This window comes from Lepisosteus oculatus, chromosome 7 (genome assembly GCF_040954835.1).
Source record: "Lepisosteus oculatus isolate fLepOcu1 chromosome 7, fLepOcu1.hap2, whole genome shotgun sequence".
Taxonomy (NCBI): Eukaryota; Metazoa; Chordata; class Actinopteri; order Semionotiformes; family Lepisosteidae; genus Lepisosteus; species Lepisosteus oculatus.
In genome coordinates, this window is record NC_090702.1 from 23,907,072 (window position 1) to 23,930,747 (window position 23,676).

Genomic DNA, 23,676 nt, shown 5'->3' on the forward strand with positions numbered 1-23,676 from the left:
GTCACTTTGAAACAAAGCTCACTCAGAGGAAGAGTTTAACATTTTCTATCCAGAAAATTAAGAAAGGTTTCTAATGTCCATCAAATTGTGTGGCGTGCATGCTGAACATTTTCCACAGGATTACTTTGAACCATCTAGGTTTGGATCTTTGCAGGAAATAATTTAGGGTTTTTCTATTTGTTTCATGCTAAATACATCCAAAAGGCAAGATGATTTATAGCTTTGAGTCTGCAATTTGATAAAGAGGTCTGAGTTTTGATTTTGTGATATATGTGATCTTTAGAAAAAGGTAGCGATATCGTCTGCCACAGATCTTGTTCTCTGACTACCTCATCTTATTACAAATGGTATGCTAGGTCAAATGGAAAAACCAGTTAGGGTAGTTATTATGAACTATTACCTGTGAGATCCAATTCATTCTTCGTTCTGTGAAGAACTTCAAACCAGTGACACAAGAAACATTGTGGAACATGGAGCCACAGCTTCATTTTTATGGCTTTCATTTTGAGTTAATATGATAGATTCAAAAATGTACACTAATTGTGTATGACTAAGCTAGCAACATAAAATATTTCTCTAGAATTTCTCTAGAATCCAACAATCCAACAAAAAACACAACACCCTTCTTAACACTGAGCCTAACCTACTGCAAGACAGCCAATTAGCATACACCAATTAGCATTTATACTGTATTTACTAAGGTAGATAAATTCAGATTCGTCTTCATTGTGCTTGACTTAGAACACAAAGCCTAGGTCTGGCCCTGGTTTTAGATGAGGTGCTGTGCAGGAGATGAAATCTCAGGAAAGAGGATCCATTCACTGTATGAGCATGACATTGATCATGTCACCAGTTCCAGTACAGGAAGTTAAACCAACAATAATACATACTATGGAAAAGAAATCTAGTCCATCTGATTTTTTGCCAATGTGAGTTTTTGTCTAGTTTGTTGTGCACCATGAAGGACAGGTGTCTTCCATCAAAGCCTCAAACCATGTAGTAACAGCCATAGCCCAGCATCCCTGACATACAGGGATTATAAAGTTACCCTAAAATAAAACTGGTAGGCTATCAAATTTGATATGTATTAAATAGCTTTTATAATATACACTGCATGCAAGGCTTTTTCAGTCAACTGAAGAAGTGATGGAACCAAGAAATCTGACCACCATAATTGGTCATTATATTGCAAACTACCAAACATAACATATCCTTGATACCTATTAATGTCATAAGCAATAGAGCCATGATGATGGGAAATAATATATAAAGGTGAATGTACATAATCAATGTAGAATCACTCTTACTTCATATATCAGATTGATTAATCATTATCAGCTTATCAGACATTTACAGTACATACTGTATGCACAGGAAACTGCTGCCATTCTCTCCAGGACAAATGGACTGAAGAAGAATGGATAGCTACCATATATATGTAATTTGGCATTGGGGCTACTGTCCCTCACACTATATATACATCAATAAATGTTATTCTTACATCTTGACCCATCTTAAATCTAGAAGGCATTGTTTCTTTATCAAAACATGTATCTTAATTACCAAGATCAGTGGTTCTCAAACTGTGGTACGCGTACCTGCAGTGGTACGTGGCGTGCCGCCAGGTGGTACGCCAAATGACCCTGGAACTGTGTTGTGTGCGCTGAAAAAATCGGAACGGGTTTTCATATTTTTATATGTGTCGAATACGCAGCCTACATACTACGATACAGTGCGCGCTAATACTTAAGTGGACACAAGAGATACTCTGTAATTCTATACCACTCTATTGGAATGCGTGCAACGAACGCAAGTGACCAATTGTATTTAAAAAAGCTACTGTATCTCCAGCAAATAGGGAGAAAGGAGAATGTGCGTGATTTTGGAACAATGCCAACGTTGTAAACACAGGAATGCATAGAAATGCGTGCTACGAACGCTGGTAATCTTGTGAGCACAGGAAAGCGTGAAAAATAACAGAAACATATTAATTAACTATTCTAAGTTATTTTGAGGAAAATACACCGAGAGTCTCTGTGTTTCTCTCCCATGCTCATGAAATAAATACTTAAAATAAACACTGAAATAAAAATGGAAATGTGGAAAAATGCAAGCTTGCGGATTGCTAAAGCAGGTAAGCCCCACAATATTATGTGTGGAGAAAAAGCTGCTGAACAGCTCGACCTGCTGCCCCCCCTGAAAGACACAGTCATTCATAGAATTATTGAAATGAAGGATTATATCAAAAGTATGCTGACAGAGCGCGTTAAGATGAGCAGATGTTTTTCACTGCAATTAGATGAGTCTGTAGTCGATTTGGCCAATTTGCTCGTTTACGTTAGATACGAGTTTGAGGGTACGTCCCGTGAGGACTTTCTGTTCTGTATGCCGCTACCAACAGGAACTACAGGAGAGCACGTATTTCAGGTTCTGAATGAATTTATCGAAGAGAATGGCATCGACTGGATCAAATGTGTCGGAGTTTGTACAGACGGTGCTAGAGCAATGACAAGCCGACACAGCGGTGTACTTGCACGAATTAGGTTGCTCCAGAAATTAACGGTTTCATTGCAACATCCACCGCGAGACCTTTGCCGTCAAGAAAATGCCTGACGATTTAAAATCTGTTAAGACAGTTGTGAATTGTATCAAGGCTCGAAAAATTAATTCACGTCTGCTTTCCCCGACTAAACAGGCTCACCCCTCTCACTGAAATGGTGCTTTTTTAGTTTTATTTGTTGTTGTTTTTTTCTGTAAAACACTTTGAGAAGCCACATTTTAATATATCAAACAAAGTTTATTATTATAATATTTATTATATGCATGTGTGAGTGTGTGTGCACATGCGCTCATGTTGGTCATTGAGACTTTCTGGGGTTCCTATGAGAAGATGACTTGTAGGTGGTACTTGGATGCTTTGGTTGGATTAGGGGTGGTACTTGGTCCAAAAAGTTTGAGAACCACTGACCCAGATGATTGTACTGCACCTTTGCAGTACTCTGTAAATTCATGATACAATTTTTTCTCTTCAGGCATTTGCAAAGCTTATTGACACTGAAAGGTCTCTCATGAACCCTTTAATCTAAATAGCTCAGACGTTCAGAGACTAAGCAACTACAATCACCCTAAAACAAACACAAAAAGCATTTAATCACTAAATGCTGTTGCCATTCAACATACTGTAGATGTTTACAAACATTAAGTCTTATACTTCTAGGGACACCTGGCAGTGGACAAAGGAACACTTCATTTTGTACCCCTAAAGTGAAATTCAATACCCTAAACTTTGTTTTATGGTTGCCAAGGGATGAGGGGGCAATGAGAGAATGTCATAGAAGGTGCTCTGAAAAACCACCACCCTCTCAAACTCTCCACTGAATACATTTTCAAAAAGTGACTTCTTGACAATGGCTGATAATTACAGGTGACCACTCAACATTCCTCATCACCAGGCAAACAGGAAGTAAACAGACTTTTTTCATCTCTGCACGTTTGTGCCGTCAAAAACAGACAGGATTGTTTCATTTTTTTAGAATAAAGTTCTCAAGCAATAATAACAGTCAAGACTTAGATGCACTTCAGGATGTTGATTGAGCATTGTAAGATTTGATTTAACGCACTTGACTGAGGGCCATCCTCCTGGCCATAAAACAACAATGTGGACTGACGAAGGGGCAGCTGTGAAGGTGACAATGGGGTGGAAGAGGGATGTAGGAGACGAAATGTGAATAGATGAGTTTGTGTTTCATATATACTGATGGAAAAAAGAAACGCAACACCTCCTTCTCCACACTCTGGTCCTCCCGTCTGCGTGGAACAGGCTGAAGAGTGACTCATCTGTAAAGAGGACCTGATGCCACTGCTGACGAGTCCATCGCAGCCTCTGTGTGAGCAGAGGGCCACTGACAGGTTGCCTTGCTCTAAGGCCAGCACCATGGAGCCTCACTGATGTGGACATTGTGTCTCCCAGCAGTTTCAGCAGCAGTACGGGTGGCAGATCTCTCAGATGGGCCAGTCTGATGTGTCGGTCCTGCTCTGCTGTGGTCACTCGAGGGCGACCGGATCTTGGACAGTCATCTGTCCTGCCAGTCTGCTGAAACCTTTTCTGCAATCAGGACACAGTGGAGAGGCTTACTCCAGTGTCTGGCAATGCTGGCACATGACATGCCTGCCCGCAGCATGCCAATGGCCCTCTCCCTTTCTTCTGGTGACATTTGAGGCATTATGGAATGCAAAGAAAACTTAGTGTGGCCTTTTCCTTGCAGAAACCTAAGTTTTGAATTAAGGCCTTTTTAGAGGTGACCTGATCAGACGTTGTTCCACCTGGACCTCACCTGGTAAAAGCGCACCCAACGAGCTTTCGCGTGATTGGCAATTTGCAATGCCTCACTGCACACGCTGTATTGCTAGTCAGAGGGCTTAAAAACCAATTGACATCTTTTTGTGAAGGTACATAAGCTACAACTATGGTAATATACTATTCTCATTCCAGAAAATGTTGTGTTTTTTGTTTTCATCAGTATACATATATCAGTTCTGAGACATGATGGCAGGATTGATTTTAATTGAAAACAACAGAGATGAAGAGTAGCTTATTTGTCGTCCTTCCTGAACTTCACTTAAGAACTCATTGTCTTGACACATTTTCACATGCCAATAAATAATGTCATAACCTTTAAGGCAAATTAGAGCAAACAGCGCTTTTAAAGAGCAGTCAAGATTATGAATGCAATAGACTGGTTTTGGTTCCCAATTGCTTCAAAAAAGAAATATTACATTAATTTTCCAACAATTAAATAGATGAGGAATATGCAGCACACTGGTTTGCATTGCTGCCTTGCAGCACTAGGGCCCTTGGTTCAATTCTGGATCTGGAACTTTCATGTTCTCCCAACATTTGTGTTGGTTTCCTCCTGGTGCTCAGGCTTCCTCCCACAGTCCAAAGACATTGTGGTAGGTCAATTGTCTTCTGGGAAAACTGGGCCTGGTGTGAGTGGGTGTCTGTGTGTGCCTGCAATGGACTGGTTTCCTGTCCAGGACATACTATGCCTTGTGCCCATTGCTTGCCAGGATAGGCTCCAGCACCCATATGATCCTGAATTGGAGCAAAGCGATTAGAAAATGGATGAATGGATATAGATGAGGAAAATAAATTGCCTTCATAAGTGTTAAGCACTGTTAACAGCTTAACCAGAACCATAACCAGAGATAAATCTAGTTTGCATTTCTATATTAAAAATATTTGCTTTTTTGTTTTTGATTACCCGTAGTTTGAATAACATTAATCATTCATTTGCCCAAATTCTTCCAACTTATCAAAGGAAGGCTTTCTAGTTAAAAGACTTCGCCTAATACAGTCATTGAAATAAAAGATCTTCTTTCACTTTGTGTTTTAAAGCCCCTTAAGGTGCTGGTATGCCAGCAATGTGTCTAGAGAACGAATAGAGATGTCAGGTTTCTATAAGCTGATCCCATGAAAAACGTATAACACAGCAGAAGATGTATATTTCACATGGGTTTTAAAAGCCTTGATGAAAATCTAAAAGAACAGTTACATTGCAGACACACAGGTGTAACTCTAACCACTACTTCTGAAGGGGAACTGTATCAAGATTCCCCAAAGGAACGTTTCTGTTGTTGAGGTCAAAGACTTAAAATGTTATTTGCTGTTGAGACTTTCTCAAGGAAGCACACACCTGTATTCCCATGCCAGTAGTTCCCCAGTCTTTTATACTGAGCAAACTGAACCTTGAACATAATAATGTGTTTAATGATTATAGACTCAGCACCACTGGTTGCTACGAATTTTCTCAACCTCAAACATTCCTCACTGTAAAAATGACTCCAAAACACTATTTCTAAAGATGGACATTAAAACTTTTTTATTATTAATTTTCTGAAATTATTTTCTGGCCACAACAATAAAATTTAACAAATGATCACTAGAAAAAGTTTAGACTTCTGTCATCAGCTGTACAATACATACAGTATCATAAAACTGGCCGCTAAGATTAAAATTCACTACAGCATGTGTAGTGGTTTCAGCAGCATTTCACAAAAATACATATGTACACATCCACATTCAATCCATAGTAAATTCACATATATACAGTACACATTTTTGCAGCATAATAAAAACACGTGTCTAATATGTTGCTCGGTTTTAAAAAGAAAAGGACTCAAGCCACAGCTATGGGTGTTTCTACAGCAGCTGAACTTGGGATCCAGGACTATGTTTTGATAGTAAGTAGCAAAATGTACTTCAATGTAGCAAATTTAACTGACCTAATTTGTTCTATCAGAAATTTGCTACCAATGCAGAGCTTAGTGATCTGTGGCAAGATAGTTACACTGGATAAATCTAAACCATTTCAAAGAACTGATGTCCGATGTGTGCTACATTATTAATTTATTCTGTAATAGATTCACAAGTAAAATTGCTGAAGTCTCAAGTTGTCAAAAAGATTTTTCTTAAATGGAGCCAAGCAAAAAAAATGCTCCCAACATACCTCTTGAGTGACAAAAAGTGGCTGAAGTGCCTTTCACCCAAACTTGAAAAATTAAATCCACTGGCCTTTTTATTATAGCCAGAAATGTACAAAGGAATGCACTTTGGTATGTACCAAATGCCCTGGGTTTAATCACAATAGAATAAATCATAACAGTCTGAGGTAAAACTTTAAAAAAGTATGGATGATTTTTCCCCCAAGAATTTTCATAACATAAAGCAAGATGTTACCTATTAAAAAGTCTGATGTTAAGACAAAAGCAAATAGTACAGTGAAGAATCAAATTTTCTCCTTCTATTAAACCTGTCTGAGACTTGTCTATGATTTGACACAGAGAGATTTAGTCCACTCTAGATATAAAAGGAGCTTCACCCATTTTAATACATTTTGCTTCCTCATTACAGAGGCAGTTCCAAGGGTTGGAGAGATTTGGTGTTCTTTAGCACATATGCTATGTACATGTGCATCAATTCTTCAAAGGGTCAAAGGGAACATGGATGAAGGAAAAGAAATGTCCATAAAATGGCATTTATAACAAAAGGCACAATTTTAAAACTAAGGGCACAATTTTCCACTACCGTTAGTCCGAATAGTCTCACACTTGAGCTCCTTCATTCATTTCCAGAGTGGCAGTATGGTGTTTCAGATGGCTGGGCAGGAACTTTGCCCCAGAGGAATGCTAATAACACTTTCACACTCCTCATCAGCTGATTCAGAAGGTACATCTCAGAGCCACTGCCATTCATGGTAACTCCCTAGAAATAGTATGACTTAAACCTTTTCTTTTAAAATAATAGAAAGGAAGGAGATACATTCTTCCATATTACACTTTAAAAAAAAACACAAGACGCTCCATAACTTCCAACCTTCTTAGACACATTCAGGCCTCCTGACTGTTTCCAGTAGCGTATATGTTAGCTGTTTGATACTAAAAAAAAAAGGTTTTAAAAATGTGCAAGCAAAATCATTTTAAAAAGAGGCTGTACAAAAATCCTACCACCAACAGTACAGGTGATTTCACTGAAGGTTCTGAGGAATCTTTGTGAATAACATAGAGCAATTTCCTAGATTTTCTCTTGTTTTGTCTTTTATCTCACAGGTAGCCAAAAGTGCCTTTCTGATCACTGAAATTATGTCTTCTCAATAAAGATGGACCCATTAATTAGTCATGCAATAATTTTGGTAAGTGTTATTTTACAGTATTGATCCTCCATTTAATTAAAACCTTTGTATAATGGTTTTGAGATTTTTAAATTTGGGAAACTAAAATCCTTTCTAATAAAAAGTACATTACTGGAGACAATCTTTTTGGCCTTACAAGGGAACATGCTCTTAAGTGTTGCAGCTCCTTGCCAAATACTTACAAGCCCATTCAAAATCCATAAAAGTATTGCTCTAGTACACATGAAATGTGAATGCTATTATTCCACAGTCGTAGATGCAGCCATGAATGTAATTCATAATGCACCATTTACCAGCGTTTTGTAACTTTCTAATATTAAGAAGGTCCACTAAGTTAAAGTCCACAACCTTTAAAATCTCCTCTTTTACCCTAATGAGATACTAAACACAAGTATAGCCAATGCTCTTAAAAGGAACGTAAAAAAATATCTTACATCACAAGCTTAAAAGGCTCCCTGTGCTTTGTAGATGTAAGACTCAAATTTCCCCAAGACTTCCACACACCAATTTCAAAATCTCCCATCAGGTCCACAGGAGTCCAGTAAAGAACTACTTGGGAACACTGCAGTTTAGAAGAACATTCTATTGCATTGTTAGCATACAAACCCGATAATTTGAGAGTGTAACAATTCTCGTGTGTAGAACAGATATAGGTTTTCTCAATAAAAATACCTTAAAAAAAAGGTAAAGCACCATTTGTTTATTCTTATGTTAGCAACACACCATTGCTTTCTGCAGAGGTTACATCTCCAAAGGGCAGAAAATGATTGACAGCCAAGGGAGACTTACTCTGATTTGCGTAGTCAATACTGTTCTCTTCTGTGAAGCAAATATGCAGCTGATCTTAATCTCATCATGCAAATAAAAGATACCTTTTCCTCACGTTTCATTGCAAAGGAATGTTAAGAGTTTTAGGCACGTACACTGTCCATCTTGTAAAACTTTTTTGCATGTTTCTCTCTATTTCCCTCATTCTTCAACCTGCCCGACTAGCATTTACTCTCACATCCTCTTTCCTTGTAAATCTTTTCCCTAATCGACAGGGAAATAAACTCTTGACTCCCACATTTACATGCTGTGTAAACTATAATATTAACGAGGCACAGAAAATCCTTTACACTTAATCAGCTGTAGAACTTTTAGTTTTTCTCATTGTATGCCACAAAGTGAGACAAAAGTAAACCATCTTCACTTGATGTGATACAACGGAAATTTTCTGAGGATAAAGACTTGCTTTCTTATCCTTAAAAACCATACTAGCTTGTGATACAACAGTGGCCAGCCACTCCACTTGTCCCTACTGCTACAATATAGAAACCTCGAAGCTGATACGGGCTTGATAATATATTAGGCATGAGTGTATGAATGTTGGCAACCTGCAACATTACACACCATCCTTAGTCAAAAACTTAAAAGCACTGTCCCCTGTTTTACCTTCTCAATAAATATCTTAAAACATTTTCCAGACAAAAGTGCTACAAAGCCAACAATTACATTTATAGTGATTTTGCAAATCAAAAATCTAAAACTTTCAAATTTGAACTTGAATAAGGCTCGGCAGTGCGATTCCCCCCCCCCAATCTAAATATTACTTATCAGCTCCCTTTCAAAACTGACCAAGCTAAACAAATTCAAGTTCAACTGACTAATTTTGGCAATACTGTCCTTTGTTGAATATTCCCATTGGCATCAGTCATCTGTGCCAAATTAGTCCTTAACTTTGAGGCCGACCCTGAAGTTGGAGGTAATTTGGAAATTGATGTAATAGCACCAGAGCTCTCGGTGATCCGCTTGAGAGAGGTTTTTTCCCCAGTAGGGGGTTTTGGCAAGCGTCTCCGGAGCCAGGGGTGGCGCAAAGCCTGACTGGGTGTCATGCGTAGTGAGGGATCCCACTCCAAACACTGTTTCAAGAAGTCCAGGAAGAGCGGGTCATCACAGCCCTTCAGAGCGGTCACCCACTCTTTACTCCCCGGTGGCCCCCTCAGCTTCCCCCTGCGTGACCGCCCACCGTTCAAAACCACCGAGCCGTCCGGCAGAGTCGTAACCGTGCAATAGCGGGGGTAACCCTTGGAGCTGACAAAATTTTTGGCTCTTTTGGATGAATCCAACAGCTTTTGCGAGGGCATGCCAAGCAACTCTATCATACACGCCAGTTGGTCCCCTTCGTCTTCCCCGGGTAAGAGAGGATAACCGGTCAGCAGCTCCGCCAATATACAACCCAGGCTCCACATATCAATTGGCATCCCATACCGTGACCCCAGTATAACCTCGGGTGCTCTGTAGAAACGCGATTGTATGTAGGTATAGACCCGCTGGTGCTCATAGCAGCTAGAACCAAAGTCAATAACCTTAATCCCGCTCCGGCCCTGCTGCTTTAACAGAATGTTCTCTGGTTTAAGGTCACAGTGGATGATTCGGTTCTTGTGCAAAGCATCCAAGCACTGCAGTATAGAGTGCGCAAACTTGCGCACCAGCGGTAGGCTGAAGCCCTGAAACTTATTCTTCTTGATCAGCTCATAGAGGTTCATACTGAGCAGCTCGAACGTCATGCAGATGTGGTTGCGGAATGTGAAGTTCTCCAACATGTGGATGACATTCATGGTGGTGTCCTTGTCCTGCTTCCGAAGGTGCTCCAGGATGCGTATCTCCTCAGCGGCCTGTCTGTGGAAGCGTTTTTCATTCCGCACCATCTTAAGTGCCACGTGCTGGTGAGTCTTGTGGTCAAAGGCCTTTACCACCTGGCCAAAGCTTCCTTTGCCGATGACCTTGAGAACTTCATACCGGTAGGCAATGTGGTCATGGGGCACATGGATGTAAGAGCCCTGGTCATCGTCGTAGCCACCATTGTTGGAGCCCCCAATGACGCCCTGCCTCTTCTTGGCATTTGGACCCACGAAGTAGATTTCTGGGTAATTAAAGACCTCATGATGCTCGAATGCTGTCAGCTTGGGCATGTATTGCTTCATGGCTTGCTCAGGCGTCATGGGGGTGGGTTTGGACTTCCCTGTCCCATCAGAGGACTTCAACGAGCTGGAACTGCCCTGGCGACGATGGGCGCTGTCTAGCTGTCTCTCTTGTACAGAAGGCAGGCTTGCCTTACCCACTGGGGTAAGACCATTGGGCTGCGCTGTCAGAACTGTCCGTTTGTTGCTGTTGTCTTCAAACAGCTGCTGAACGTGGATTTGCTGGTGGTTACCGATGTGCAAGTGGTCATTCATGGTGTTCTTATTGCCTCCGACCTGAAAAGAATAAGCAAAGTATTTTTTTACTAAAACTCATCAATACAAATTAATGGTAGTCAATCAGCAATCATAAAACAACTATATACACTATTGGGTAAAACTCAAGACAATTCACATTTTCTGCTTTTTATTCAAAGCTTTCCTTCTTCATGCAGAATTCTAAGATAATCCTACCACCTAAATGTTAGGACCAAACCATGTTAATGATGAAGAACATTAAATTTGATAGGCAAATGAGTTGGTGTAATGGCTAACCCGTCGCATGTCAGCAAATCATGTGTAGTTTAGCTTGAACTGTTGTTGTGATCATGTTTTTGAAGATTATGATAATATCATTAACTGTTAATGTTAAAGCTTACTTTCTTCTCAATCAAACTAAGCTGCACCCACACCTGTCAAAGTTGTTATAATGTTAGAAAACACTAATGGCGGCTATGAGTAAAATACAATAAGCTGTAACTCCTGGCTGTGTCTATGATGTATAAAGCATGTATGATTGGAAATGTTGCCTGGTAAAACAGAAACTGATACGATTCTTTATTTTCTAGCCAAGTTTGCTATCTCAGACAATTTATCAGTGATACCTCAAAGTCCTTTCTTGGTTGTGCATAAAAATGCCACCAAAACTACAAGCAGGAAGTTGACTGCCTTCCACACATGGCTTGCAGTTAGTCTACAGCAGTGGTTCTCAAACTGTGGTATGCGTACCGGTAGTGGTACGTGGTGTGCCGCCAGGTGGTACGCCAAATGACCCTGGAACTGTGTTGTGTGCGCTGAAAAAAATCGGGACGGGTTTTCATATTTTGTATTTTTATATGTGCCGAATACGCAGCCTACATACTACGATACAGTGCGCGCTAATACTTCAGTGGACACAAGAGATACTCTGTAATTCTATACCACTCTATAGGAATGCGTGCTACGGACGCAAGTGACCAATTGTATTTAAAAAAAAGCTACTGTATCTCCAGCAAATAGGGAGAAAGGAGAATGTGCGTGATTTTGGAACAATGCCAACGTTGTAAACACAGGAATGCATAGAAATACGTGCTACGAACGCTGGTAATCTTGTGAGCACAGGAAAGCGTAAAAAATAACAGAAAAATATTTAAGAACTGTTCTAAGTTAATTTGAGAAAAATACAGTATCTCGGTGTTTCTCTCCCATGCGCATGAAATAAATACTTAAAATAAACACTGAAATAAAAACGGAAACGTGGAAAAATGCAAGCTTGCAGATTGCTAAAGCAGGTAAGCCCCACACTATTATGTGTGCAGAAAAAACTGCTGAACAGCTCGACCTGCTGCCCCCCCTGAAAGACACAGTCATTCATAGAATTATTGAAATGAAGGTTTATATCAAAAGTACGCTGACAGAGCGCGTTAAGATGAGCAGATGTTTTTCACTGCAATTAGATGAGTCTGTAGTCGATTTGGCCAATTTGCTCATTTACGTTAGATACGTTTGAGGGTATGTCCCGTGAGGACTTTCTGTTCTGTAAGCCGCTACCAACAGGAACTACAGGAGAGCACGTATTTCAGCTTCTGAATGAATTTATCGATTAGAATGGCATCGACTGGATAAAAAGTGCTAGAGCAATGACAAGCCGACACAGCGGTGTAGTTGCACGAATTAGAGAGGTTGCTCCAGAAATTAATGGTTTCATTGCAACATCCACCGCGAGACTTTTGCCGTCAAAAAATGCCTGACGATTTAAAATCTGTTAGACTGTTGTGAATTGTATCAAGGCTCGAAAAATTAATTCACATCTGCTTTGCTAGACTAAACAGGCTCACCCCTCTCACTGAAATGGTACTTTTTTATTTTTATTTTATTTGTGTTGTTTTTTTCTGTAAAACACTTTGAGAAGCCACATTTTAATATATCAAACAAAGTTTATTATTAAAATATTTATTATATGTATGTGTGAGTGTGTGCGCACATGTGCTCATGTTGGTCATTGATAATTTCTGGGGTTTCTATGAGATGATGACTTGTAGGTGGTACTTGGATGCTTTGGTTGGATTAGGGATGGTACTTGGTCCAAAAAGTTTGAGAACCACTGGTCTACAGTATATGCAGGGTAGCATGGGTACAAAGACCAAGCCATTCTTGTGCCTGAGTAGCCTTTGTATGTGTTTATAAGGTAGAACCCTTTGTCACAAGTAAGAACCTTGAACAAAGGTGTGGTTGTTCAATGAAACACCAGCATAAAATGGTAATATAGTTGTGTTATTCTAACCATTTTTTACTTCTACTCCTCAGGTCAATGAATAAGTAACAGAATAGCAGAGCAGTGAGCAAATTAATGTGTTTAATCTATTCCTGAGCTTGATTGGAAAGATGTCACTAGTCTATTATCTAATCTGTGTCTTTTAAGTCAACAAACTAGAACTGGAGCAGCTAAGGATTTGTAAAACCGTGAACTACCATGGACAATGCACATGGATAATCTAAAACAAGCAGGATTTTTAGACATGACTAATAGTGCGTCACAAGAATTGGGCTTTGATTTAAACATCAGATACGAACACTGATTGGCCTCTTTAAGAAAGCAGACTTACAACCTAAGCTCTTTTCACACAAGTTATTATAGCTGAGGCAATGAGGCGGCATGCTGGGTTGAAGAAATAGCCTATACCAGCAAATATATGACATTTTATGATGGCTCTGAGCTACCTTAGGATGGCATTTTATGGTTTATATAAACCACTAAACAATAATTTCACAGGTCCACCACCCATTGACTTTAAAAAAACTGCAATAGCCAAGCAAGGTGTAGTTTACAACACGGCATTCAAACATGAACATTACAGAAAATTCCACTGAAACTAATGTATCACTTTACATTCAGAGTTTATGAATGTGTAACTGACATTTCACAAGGGCACTTAGTAAAAAAGCAAACATTGAAAAGGCTTAGAAAAACTTATTTGTTGTCAAGCTTCATAAATTCCTTTTTATGAACCTCCTTCAAAATGTAAATTTGTCATCAGTCCAGCATGCCCCATATCTACTAGTGAGACTATCAATGAAGACAATAAAATTAATACTGTTACAGATTGCAGACTTCAGTTTCATACTTGGAATAATGTAAGTCAGCAATGTAAATTAACGTTTACTGGCAAAACTAAAATTGTATTGTTTTAAAAGGAACCCTTTACCGTTTAATCAAATGCTTAGGGTTAAATGTCTTGCACTTTAACACGTCTTCTAATTCTAATTCCTTATGCATGTTGTCACTGTTCATTCCTCTTACAGATAGAAATTCACGCATGTTCCTATATAATATGTTGTGCATGGAATAAAACAGAATGCCCTCCTCATCAGGATGAATTATGTTGTCATGTCAGATATTGTTACCCTTTCAGCACCTCACAATCACAGAGCTGTTGGAAATTGCTTCCTTAAACAACTACGATTGTATTTAACCCAAAGTTCCCTCCTCTTTTATCCCTTCTTATTTGATCTTCACACCCAAGTGTTTTATTCTCACTGTTTTTAAGTCTGTACCAATTCATTATTCTAATTTTTTATAGATTGTGTTTTTATCATCTATTTTAGAAATGATTACACTGCACGAGAACCAGGTAACCACAAATTGGCCCTTTTTTCCCCCCACCATTGATACCGTTTTCAAATGTGTACCTACAGTAAATAATGAGCTTATTCTGTTGCAGTTAATCTGTACTATCTGAGCTACTGTTTTGCACAAATATTTTCATTCCAAAACCCTCCAAACTTTGAAGTAAAAGGGAGGGAGGTCAGAGCACAGCTGCTGTTTCGCTGTGTCAACACATGCTCTCTATCAGTACCGCTGTGTGTACGCTGTCCCCATTCTTAGTTATCATGTTGCATTATGAACATCGCTGAATCCATTTCCAAAACTTGACACATTCATTTCAGAAGAGCCCCTAGCCCCTACTGCAGCCAGATCATGAAAAAACTACAGCACAGGGCGGACTGCAAAACTACATCTGAATATTCCTTACTCCTTTCCACGCTAATCTTGGCATCACTGCACATTTTGCAAGCGGTAACGGTCGTTTACAGCACATTACTGTTTCTGGCTGCAGGCTAACACTGTTCTAGTGAACTATGTTGTCATTTCAGCATAGCTAAGAATGTGTTGTGTTCTTAGAGAATAATTTTTTTTTTAAATAAACACTGACTACAATCTTTTAACTAGTCACACAATATCCTGAATTGGCTTAAGTAATTCTAAATTCAAAGGAAAAATGAATGACCTTTGCTAAGGAAAGTCGTTTGACAAATCTAGGTGTGAATGTTTTCTCTCTCAAGAAATAAATGATGAATGTCATGTTAAGCTTCAGTTACCATGCTCTCTTTGACCTGGTATTAGTAGATTAGTCTCATTCAAATGTAGTGTATACAGAAGGTACACTAAGCATCAAATGAAACTAATCTCCCCAGTTACGCATGTTTTTAAAAAGGAAAGATTATATTTTGGAGATTATAAAACATTTGTGGGGTCTTTTTGTTGTTTAACATTCATGACTGATACAACTGAGTGTCTGTTGTATTATCACTAAATCACTTCATCAACTGTACCTAATCACAATTCTAATTAATGAAGTGGTGAATAATTAAAACACCACAGAAAGGCACCAATATGCCATGTTTATCAAGAAAACAATGCTAAAAAGAATGTATGGTAAGTTTAAAGTAATACTAACAGAAAACAAAATTGAATTCAGCTTTTGTAAAAGATTTGTCTTTTCCACATTCACCCTCGTAAAATTAGTTATAGCAGCAAAGCACTGACCGACATTGTGTACTTCAAAATATTATTGCAAAAATAATTTAGGTGAATTCTCTTTTAAACCAAACCTAGCTTTTATATATATTTTATAGAACTTTATATAGATTTTAGAAGAATCCTGGTGCACGTTTGTATAGGTTAAATAAGATTGAAACACAACAAAAATACATTTAAATTTGGAGGGATTTATCCCTGCATTTTGATAAACATTTGCAAACAAAACGAATATGTCGGTCCAACTTTACGACAGTAATAACCAAAAATAATCACACTGATATTATTTGCTTCAAATACAGGAATTCTGAAATTCAAAGTTTCTTACTAAAAACTTAATTTAAGTAATTAAATAGGGAACTGAAGTTTTCAAAGCATTACAATATTAAGAAATGTGTTCCAGGCAGATTTTCACAAAAATCTGGCTGTTCCCTAAACTTTCCTAAGGGCTTATTTTGAAGTGGAAAGACTTCAGGCATCTTGAATTTCACACATACATTGACTGGACGCCACCTGTTTCATTAATGCTGCTTGCAGTTACATGCCCATGAATGCTGTCCCATACTGGGAACAATGTTTAGACTGGTATGTGGAAAGCACATACAGATGCCTGGTTATGTTCTCCTGCTTCAGCGACACACTTTTGTTAAACTCAAACGTGAAACTGCCAATTCTCTGTCAACAACAATACCTGTTGTTTCTGTTTGAGAGAAGGGACTAATAGTCCATACTATCTGAAGAATTTGCACTACACACAGAACCTGGGTATATCCAGAGTGGGGGAGGAGGTAGGTGGACAGATTTGAAGTAATTATTTTTACTAACATCCTTACCTACAAGCTCAGAATAGCAATGTCTTTTTCTCCACTCTCATGTACCAAGATAACCTTGTACGCACGCCATTTTGTTTTTGCACTTTTTTAATTACATCCAATAAAATCTAATGTGTTTAATGGACTACAATAAAAGAGCAACCATAAATCTGCAAAGCATTTTTAACATAGTCCTCTCCATATGTACACAAAGAGAACAGTACATTCAGAACTCAAATCCAGAAGTACACTACTCTATTTTAAGAAGCCATACTTACATTACAAATGTGCATATCTGTATCAGATTTTCAGTTTGTAAAAAGAAGTCAAAATCAGAGGAAACAGTTACAATGTAGGTTCCTTTGGGAAATCGAAAACACCTTCCTCCCCCAATCCCCCCCCCCCCCCCCGTTGGTTTGAGCTAGATTCCTTTGCAAAGAGAAGTGCTGTAGAGACTAGGAAGCAGCAGCAAGAGTAATATAAAACCTGTTCCTTATTTTGTCTCCAAGGAGTTTGCACATTCCTGCCTGTCATGGAAGAAGAATCTCACAGAAATCTCAAGGAAATGGCTAGAGAGGAACAACAAAAGCACGACCTGGCATCGTGGCACTTCTAAAACATCGCACTTTGATTTTGTTTCCCTCTAGTGGCATGCTTACTTTTTGTTCTCGTTGAATGAAATATCTTTCCAGTGCAAAACAAATGATTTGCAGAGACTTCATATTTTTCAATTCATCGTATTCGTCAAAATGAGGATTAAAGGCAATAACTTGGTACTATAGAGCTTAAAAAAGGGTAACAGGCTAGACCATCTAATCTAATTAAAACCCAGAAGACAAAACAAATTGTGGATTTAATTTTCACCCCTTCTTGTGTCAAGACAAGCATCTGCAGCCCCCAAACAGATCCCAGCACTGGGGGTTAGAAGAGTCAAGACAAGGTGACAAACCCCCTTCAGTTCATGTTTCAAACATGATCTATCCCAACATCTGCATTTGCTATGATCGTTCCACCAGGTTTACCCTTGCAGTCATCCTATGCATCAATGAAACGTCTTGTTTGCAGAAGAACAGGAGGAGTTTGGGATAAACCTACATTTCAAATACATCAGTGAGCATTCAGAAATTTCTATGAAACCTCCAACTGCCTAATCAATAGCAGACAAAACAAGCAGCTCGTTAATCTTTAGGCACATAGTAAACAGAATTAGAGCATTGATGCTTACTTTGTGGATGGACAGAGGCAGTTATTATTTTCATCCTACCTACTTCCAACTTAAACATCATATACCAATTGTAACTTTAATCATTAATGCACTCATTGTGGCACAGACTTGACTCATTGCAAATTAGGGGTGAACAAACCTCATGCCGATGTTTGTTAAAGGCTTCAAAGGTGATATGAAGTCTTTGACTTGATATCATACTGGCTGTATTAGTGAAACAGGAGGCTTCCAGTCATTGTATGTATTAAATGTGTTCCTAACAGCGACACAGAGATCAACCATTCAAATACAGATAATTACAGAAGCAGCAGTGTAAATTTTCCTACAACTATTTCACATTCCTCTTTTGTTGCCAGTTCTCTAATGTCTACTGTGATTATTTGAGGACTTATGTTTGGATAGACCATGCAGGATTGTTCAATCTAAAAAAAAACTCCAATGCTAAAACAACTGATAAAACTGGTAAGGTGTGTCCAATATTCGCAGTGCACATTCTTGTGAAGCCCAATGGGTGAACCCATGACTTATAAACAACCATGATATATCTCCTGATGTCATGTGCTTTTGGTTAGCTTTGAGGAAGCTCTTTACGCTGCTGAAAGACTTGGCCAAAGAAGCAGGTTTTCTTAATGAAAAAAAAAAGAAGTACAGCAAATTCATTACACATCTACAATATGCCTTTACATTTTTTACATTCTAAACAAAAAAAATACAGTGGCGCCAAGAGACTGATCTGTGCAGCAAAGCACTGGAGAAATAAAATATTGATTTCTGTTGAAAAAGAACAACGACCAGCCCGACTGTTGGAAGGATAGAGGCCTCTTCGATCAGTGCATTATGTAGAGTTCACAATGGAAGCATGATATCCCTTAATGTCATCTACTGTGTTTACAAAACACCCCATACCATTATGCCACCACCGAAAAACACACAAAGCTATTCCTTTACCAGTTTTCTTCTCCCATGCCCACTTCCTTGTGAGTTCACACACCATTATATTTTTTTCAGAAATAACCAATACTTCTTATAAAAAAAGAACCAAAATAGGTAAACTGGAAACCGGTGGATAGTATTTTTAGATAGTCATTATATATAGAGGTGTGGCTATTTAAAGAAAGTATTTAAGGCTTTGTCTGGACAGCTGCGAGAAGAATAAAGCTTACTCATCTTCCAGTATTAGGCGTAATCTTTAAGTTTGAAGGCACTGATCCATGTCATCGTTAAAGCTTACATAATGTGAATTTGCATGTGTAGACCTACATTCTCAGTAAACTCACACATACAGGTATTTAAAAAAAACTAAATTAGGCCAAAGCTTGAGCAATTGCTTTTTTGCATCGTGTAAAATAGAGATAGAATAAACTGGTTGTAAAATAATGTCCGGGAGGTCTACATACAGCATTCAACTTGTTGTAATATTATCTGAATTATACGCATGTACTGGTGTTTGGACAAAACAATACTAGGCTGTTCGTTTTGAAACAATTCCCTTATTTCAATTGGATATCAGAGAAAAAAATGCAATGTGTAACGAGAAGCATTAAAATGCAATACATTAGTGTTAAACCAACAGGATTTAGCGTGTGTTTACTGTCTCTCGTTATATTTTTTTAAGTGGTTAGTGCAATAATATTGGAAAAAAAACGTCTTCGTGTTTTTAAAACGTTTTTTTGGTGCATGTTTCTTTAAATGTTCAAAATGACAGCTGATACATCTGTGTGATATATCCACAGACTCCCATCCCCCATGCCTGTCACCCTATAAACATAACACATTAACATGGGCCTGCCGGGTTTGCCAAATGGACATTACGTTAAGCGCTATCTCCACTGACACATGCATCAGCCAAATACACTTATAGAGATGTCCTTTCTTTACAGGTATAAAACGAAACTTGTAAGAATGTCATTTAAAAAAAATAATGTATTTTGCCTGTACATGTCACGTCCTTAAAAAAGTTAGTTAAAAAATACAATATAAAAAACAAAGTTTAGCTGGAACACGTTTTAAAATCGGAACGATTCTATTTAAAATACACGCATTTCATGAACGCAATTAACTCGTATGGTATTTCACACTTTTCATAGGCAACTAATATTACAATATATGTAATTGCAACATAGTCCGTTATCAAGATGTCATTGTTAATTTCTTCATGTTTTTCCTTTTTTTCTCTCAAAACTCCGGGGCCCTTTTTTCTTTCTCATGTGACCTTGTAGCTCTAGTAACTGTCACACTTACAGTGCAAGTAAAAAAAAAACAGTTTGAAACAAAAGAACCATTATGTCAGTATGGACCTCAAGGGGTATCGCCTCGCGATATAAATGTATCTATCAACTATATCACTGCACAGCATTTACAGGATATTTTATATTTATGCTTTCCCACCGTCAAACGGGATGTAAATTAAAAAGAGAGTCCCGGCACTTAATCCGATGTTCTCTTAATGCTTCTGAACACGTTTTGGAGCACATAAAAGAGTGCAGCAATCATCGCAACAAGCAGAACGTCTGCACTGCATACCGTGTTAGAATTGGGGTGCCTGAGGGGCGGTAGTCCCGCTGGCGATGACGGGTCGGCTCCTGCTCCGGCCCGGAGACCCCCAGCGCCGATCCCGGGGGAAGACTGCAGCTGGCAGACACCCTCACCCCCTTTGCCTAAGGTGTAAAAAAACCAAACAAATAACACATGTAATATGAACGCATTAGATTTGCATTTGGTTACACTGTCTTCATTAGCTCGGTACTGATCTGTCGTAAGCACGTAAAATAACCCGGTGCTCTAAAAAATGCGCTGGGGAGTGGGGTCATTTTAGGTGTAAATCCTAGGAAACCTACCGCAATGCTTTCTCTAAGTATCAAGTTGCATTTCGTTTATCTAAACAGCAATCCCCGCCTTCATTAATGGAACTGAAAACGTGAATGTAATGCCTTTATTGGTTTTGTAAAAAAAAGCAGCATAAAACAGTCCGCGTATTCGATTCCATAAAGCTTGTAGATACTGTAGGTAAAGCAAGTGGCATCCAACAGAAACCTGTTTGTCACAGAAGCATGCAAATCACTTAGCCCCTTTCTCCTAAAGGAAAACAAATGGCAAAATGGATCGCCATTGAAAAAAACTGCCAACCAAAAAAAAAAACATTCCCTACTCTCATTTTAAATCTATTTTAATCAACAATCATTTTAAAAATAATAAACGCAAGATAGCTTAAGACCCAGCAGATAACAGACTGACGTCAAATCCATTTGTAAATCAAATCGATGCGGGTAAAAAAAACTAGTTTAAAAGGGTTTTCTATGCCCTCTTAGCTCCTGGATTCTTGCTCCTTACCAGTTGGGTAGACGGCAGCGGAGGGTTTCTTGGTTAACATGGCCGCTGGAGAGTCACACACAAAACCCACTTCAGTTTTTCCCCTCCTCCCCCTCCACTCTCTGATCACCAACTCTGTTACTCCAATCAGCTACATCCAGACTTGCATTCTCAACCTGCGCCGCACACCCCGGGACAGCTTCCACGAACACCGACACCCGAAATCTCGCTGCTACCATCGTTCGGTCACCAACGCCACCAGCGAAACAGTCCCTCCAGCAGGCTGAATCCGGGACGCGAAGAGCTCCAGCGGTTTAGCGGCTGCACCCCTGCGAGTGGTGAAGGTAGCAAGCAGTAGGCTTACTTTCACACTCACACGGTCCGGCATACACCCAGGGATAAAACCGTGCTTATCTCCAGCCCTTGCTCTTCCCTGCCTCTCTCACTTTCGCTCGGTAACGTACGTGTAAGTATGGGTGCTTCGGTTGCTAAGTGAAACTAAACTCTCCAGACGCACAACAAAGACAGTGAGGATCCGGGAGGGTAATATTGTGGTTTCCACAGCCCTAGACAGAAAGAAAAGAACCCACCCATTATTACTCTGAACATCAGTTACTGTACTCCGGCCGAGCTCACGATACACGCACAGCCCAAGGGCGTTTGGTTAAAGCTTATGGTCGTGGGCGTGCATTCCCCCACCAGACTCACTCCAGACACACGGGAAAAAAAATCTACAGTAAACATTTCAAAACGCCTCCCCGAAAGGAAACCCCAATCGTACAGTTTGAGTCACTGAATGTATAAAAGCAGACTGGAATGCCAATCTATATATCCAAATTCAGCTATTTTCAGCGCTGGTCCCTCCCTGCGTTATGTTCAAAATAAATATTTGAGGCAGTGTGTTTAGTGTGCAATTAAATATTTGCTTTAAAGGGAAAACTAGCAATACCACTGTAAACCTTGGTTATCTTGGTTATCTGAACACGATATAAAAACTCCGCTCCCATGTTTCAGTGTTGTTAGTCTTCAAACAATTGGCAAAAGTACAAACTTTTCAACTGTTTTTTGAACTAATTCAGAAAAATATTAATTTTGAGCACTGCACCTGTGGACTGAAAGCAGAAAGTATTACCTTATAAATATGTCAGTCTACATTGAGTGTCTGTTTTTGCACAAATGCACTTTTCCTTTCATTGGTTGACGCTCAGAAAAACGCCAGTCTTTTCAAAATCATAATTAGAAGCAGCCTTTTTTTTAAAAAAAAGTTAATTCTGAAAATATACCCTAAAGTACAATTGGTCATTTACAGTTTTGCAGTAAACTACTAGCGTCACGCAAGAGAACTGCTAATTAAATTATGTTTGAAATGGTATTCATGAAAGGTTTAAAGCAAATTCGCTGTTACTTTAGGCTTTAAATAAGGAATAAGTGAGAATTAAAGATAAAATACATTGTAGTGCACATGGTTTAATGTACATGTATAATGCACGTAAAGTAATTATTAACATAGCAGCTTGTATAGATACTTCAGAAAAATTGTAACATCGAAAATGTAGAAAACAGCACAAATTCTTGTTTTTTGTCATAACATATCATTTTTCCTACATGAGTATTTTATAATAATAATTTTTTACATTATTATTGCACTTCACAGCTTGTATATGATGGGACACGCTTCTCCTTCCATTTAAATGCAGCAGCCGTTCAGCTGGAGGAGTAAGAAATTACTACACTGATTGAACTGGAATCAGAATCTATTGTCCAAATACAGTGGACGTGTTCCCTTGGCCTCAGTGAGTCAACAATAGAAGCAGTTTATTTACAGAGTACATAAAACATCCAGTACATTTTACAGATGTATGCATTCATTGTAATATAAATAACAATACGAAGCAGTACAAAAAAAATAAGAGTCAAGTGGGAGCTGCATGCAGTCCTGTGAAGGAGCTTATACATACAGTAGTAATGGCACTTGGAGTGAATGACTTCTTTAAAATGTTTTTTTTTTATAATCTTTGGTACTCTGAAATGTCATCCAGGTGGTAATTTTTCAAAACTGGGAGTATAGTTGATGTGAGGCTTTATTTACTATTAGCAATTCTTTCCTGTAAACACAGATGTGGTGCAACTGGGTCTGTTACTGAGCAGTACTTGTGCTGCCTATGTTTCAAATCCTTGAAAGCTTTGCTCTCCTCCTGACACCAAGTTTCCCACACCAAGTGGAGGTGCTAACAGAAAGCACAGTCTCTACCAGGAGAGTACACTCTATTCTCTTCCACACACCGTCTCATCTCTCTGCCAGACTGGTGTAGGCCACCTCTAGGATGTGTTTGCTCACATCAGAACTCCTCAACCTTCTCAAGAGAAACAGTGTTGTCTGAGAAGTGTCAAGATTTGATCATGGGCTCACAGATTTCACAGGTTCACTCCCTAGACAGCAGGGAATTCCAGTTCACTGAAAGACCAGGACTTCTCCACTTGGGAATTCTACATTGTAGGTTTCTAGGAGGAGATGTCTCTTCTGTAACATGTCATGATTTTGATTGTTGGTGATAATGTGATGATGAAGCATGGTGGATGTGGAAAAGTATCCATATACTGTACAGGTGAGGATTCATGA

The 23,676-nt window shown here is 38.9% G+C and overlaps 1 protein-coding gene across 3 annotated transcripts; it reads right to left on the minus strand.

Moving 5' to 3' along the window:
- Positions 1 to 5,861: 5,861 nt before the first annotated feature.
- On the minus strand, positions 5,862 to 21,718 carry dyrk2 (dual-specificity tyrosine-(Y)-phosphorylation regulated kinase 2). 3 transcript variants are annotated; one of them, XM_015352919.2, is made up of 3 exons: positions 21,647 to 21,718; positions 20,271 to 20,404; positions 5,862 to 10,930 (listed from the first exon to the last, which is right to left on the minus strand). In XM_015352919.2, the coding sequence occupies exons 1-3, from the start codon at positions 21,663 to 21,665 to the stop codon at positions 9,329 to 9,331; spliced, it is 1,755 nt and encodes a 584-aa protein (XP_015208405.1). In that variant the 5' UTR covers positions 21,666 to 21,718; the 3' UTR covers positions 5,862 to 9,328. The 3 variants fall into 3 exon arrangements, with proteins under 3 accessions (XP_015208405.1, XP_006633573.1, XP_015208406.1); XM_006633510.3 differs by lacking the exon at positions 21,647 to 21,718 and adding an exon at positions 21,078 to 21,623; XM_015352920.2 differs by lacking the exon at positions 21,647 to 21,718 and adding an exon at positions 20,585 to 21,051.
- Between the last annotated feature and the right edge of the window lie 1,958 nt (positions 21,719 to 23,676).

Bases quoted from the DNA above. Each gene is read 5' to 3' on its own strand.
- dyrk2 (XM_006633510.3), bottom strand. From the start codon at position 21,117: ATGTTAACCAAGAAACCCTCCGCTGCCGTCTACCCAACTG. The intron at 20,405-21,077 runs GTAAGGAGCAAG...TTTACACCTTAG, and splicing joins CGCTGCCGTCTACCCAACTG to GCAAAGGGGGTGAGGGTGTC. The intron at 10,931-20,270 runs GTATGCAGTGCA...TATTCTTTTCAG, and splicing joins GGCACCCCAATTCTAACACG to GTCGGAGGCAATAAGAACAC.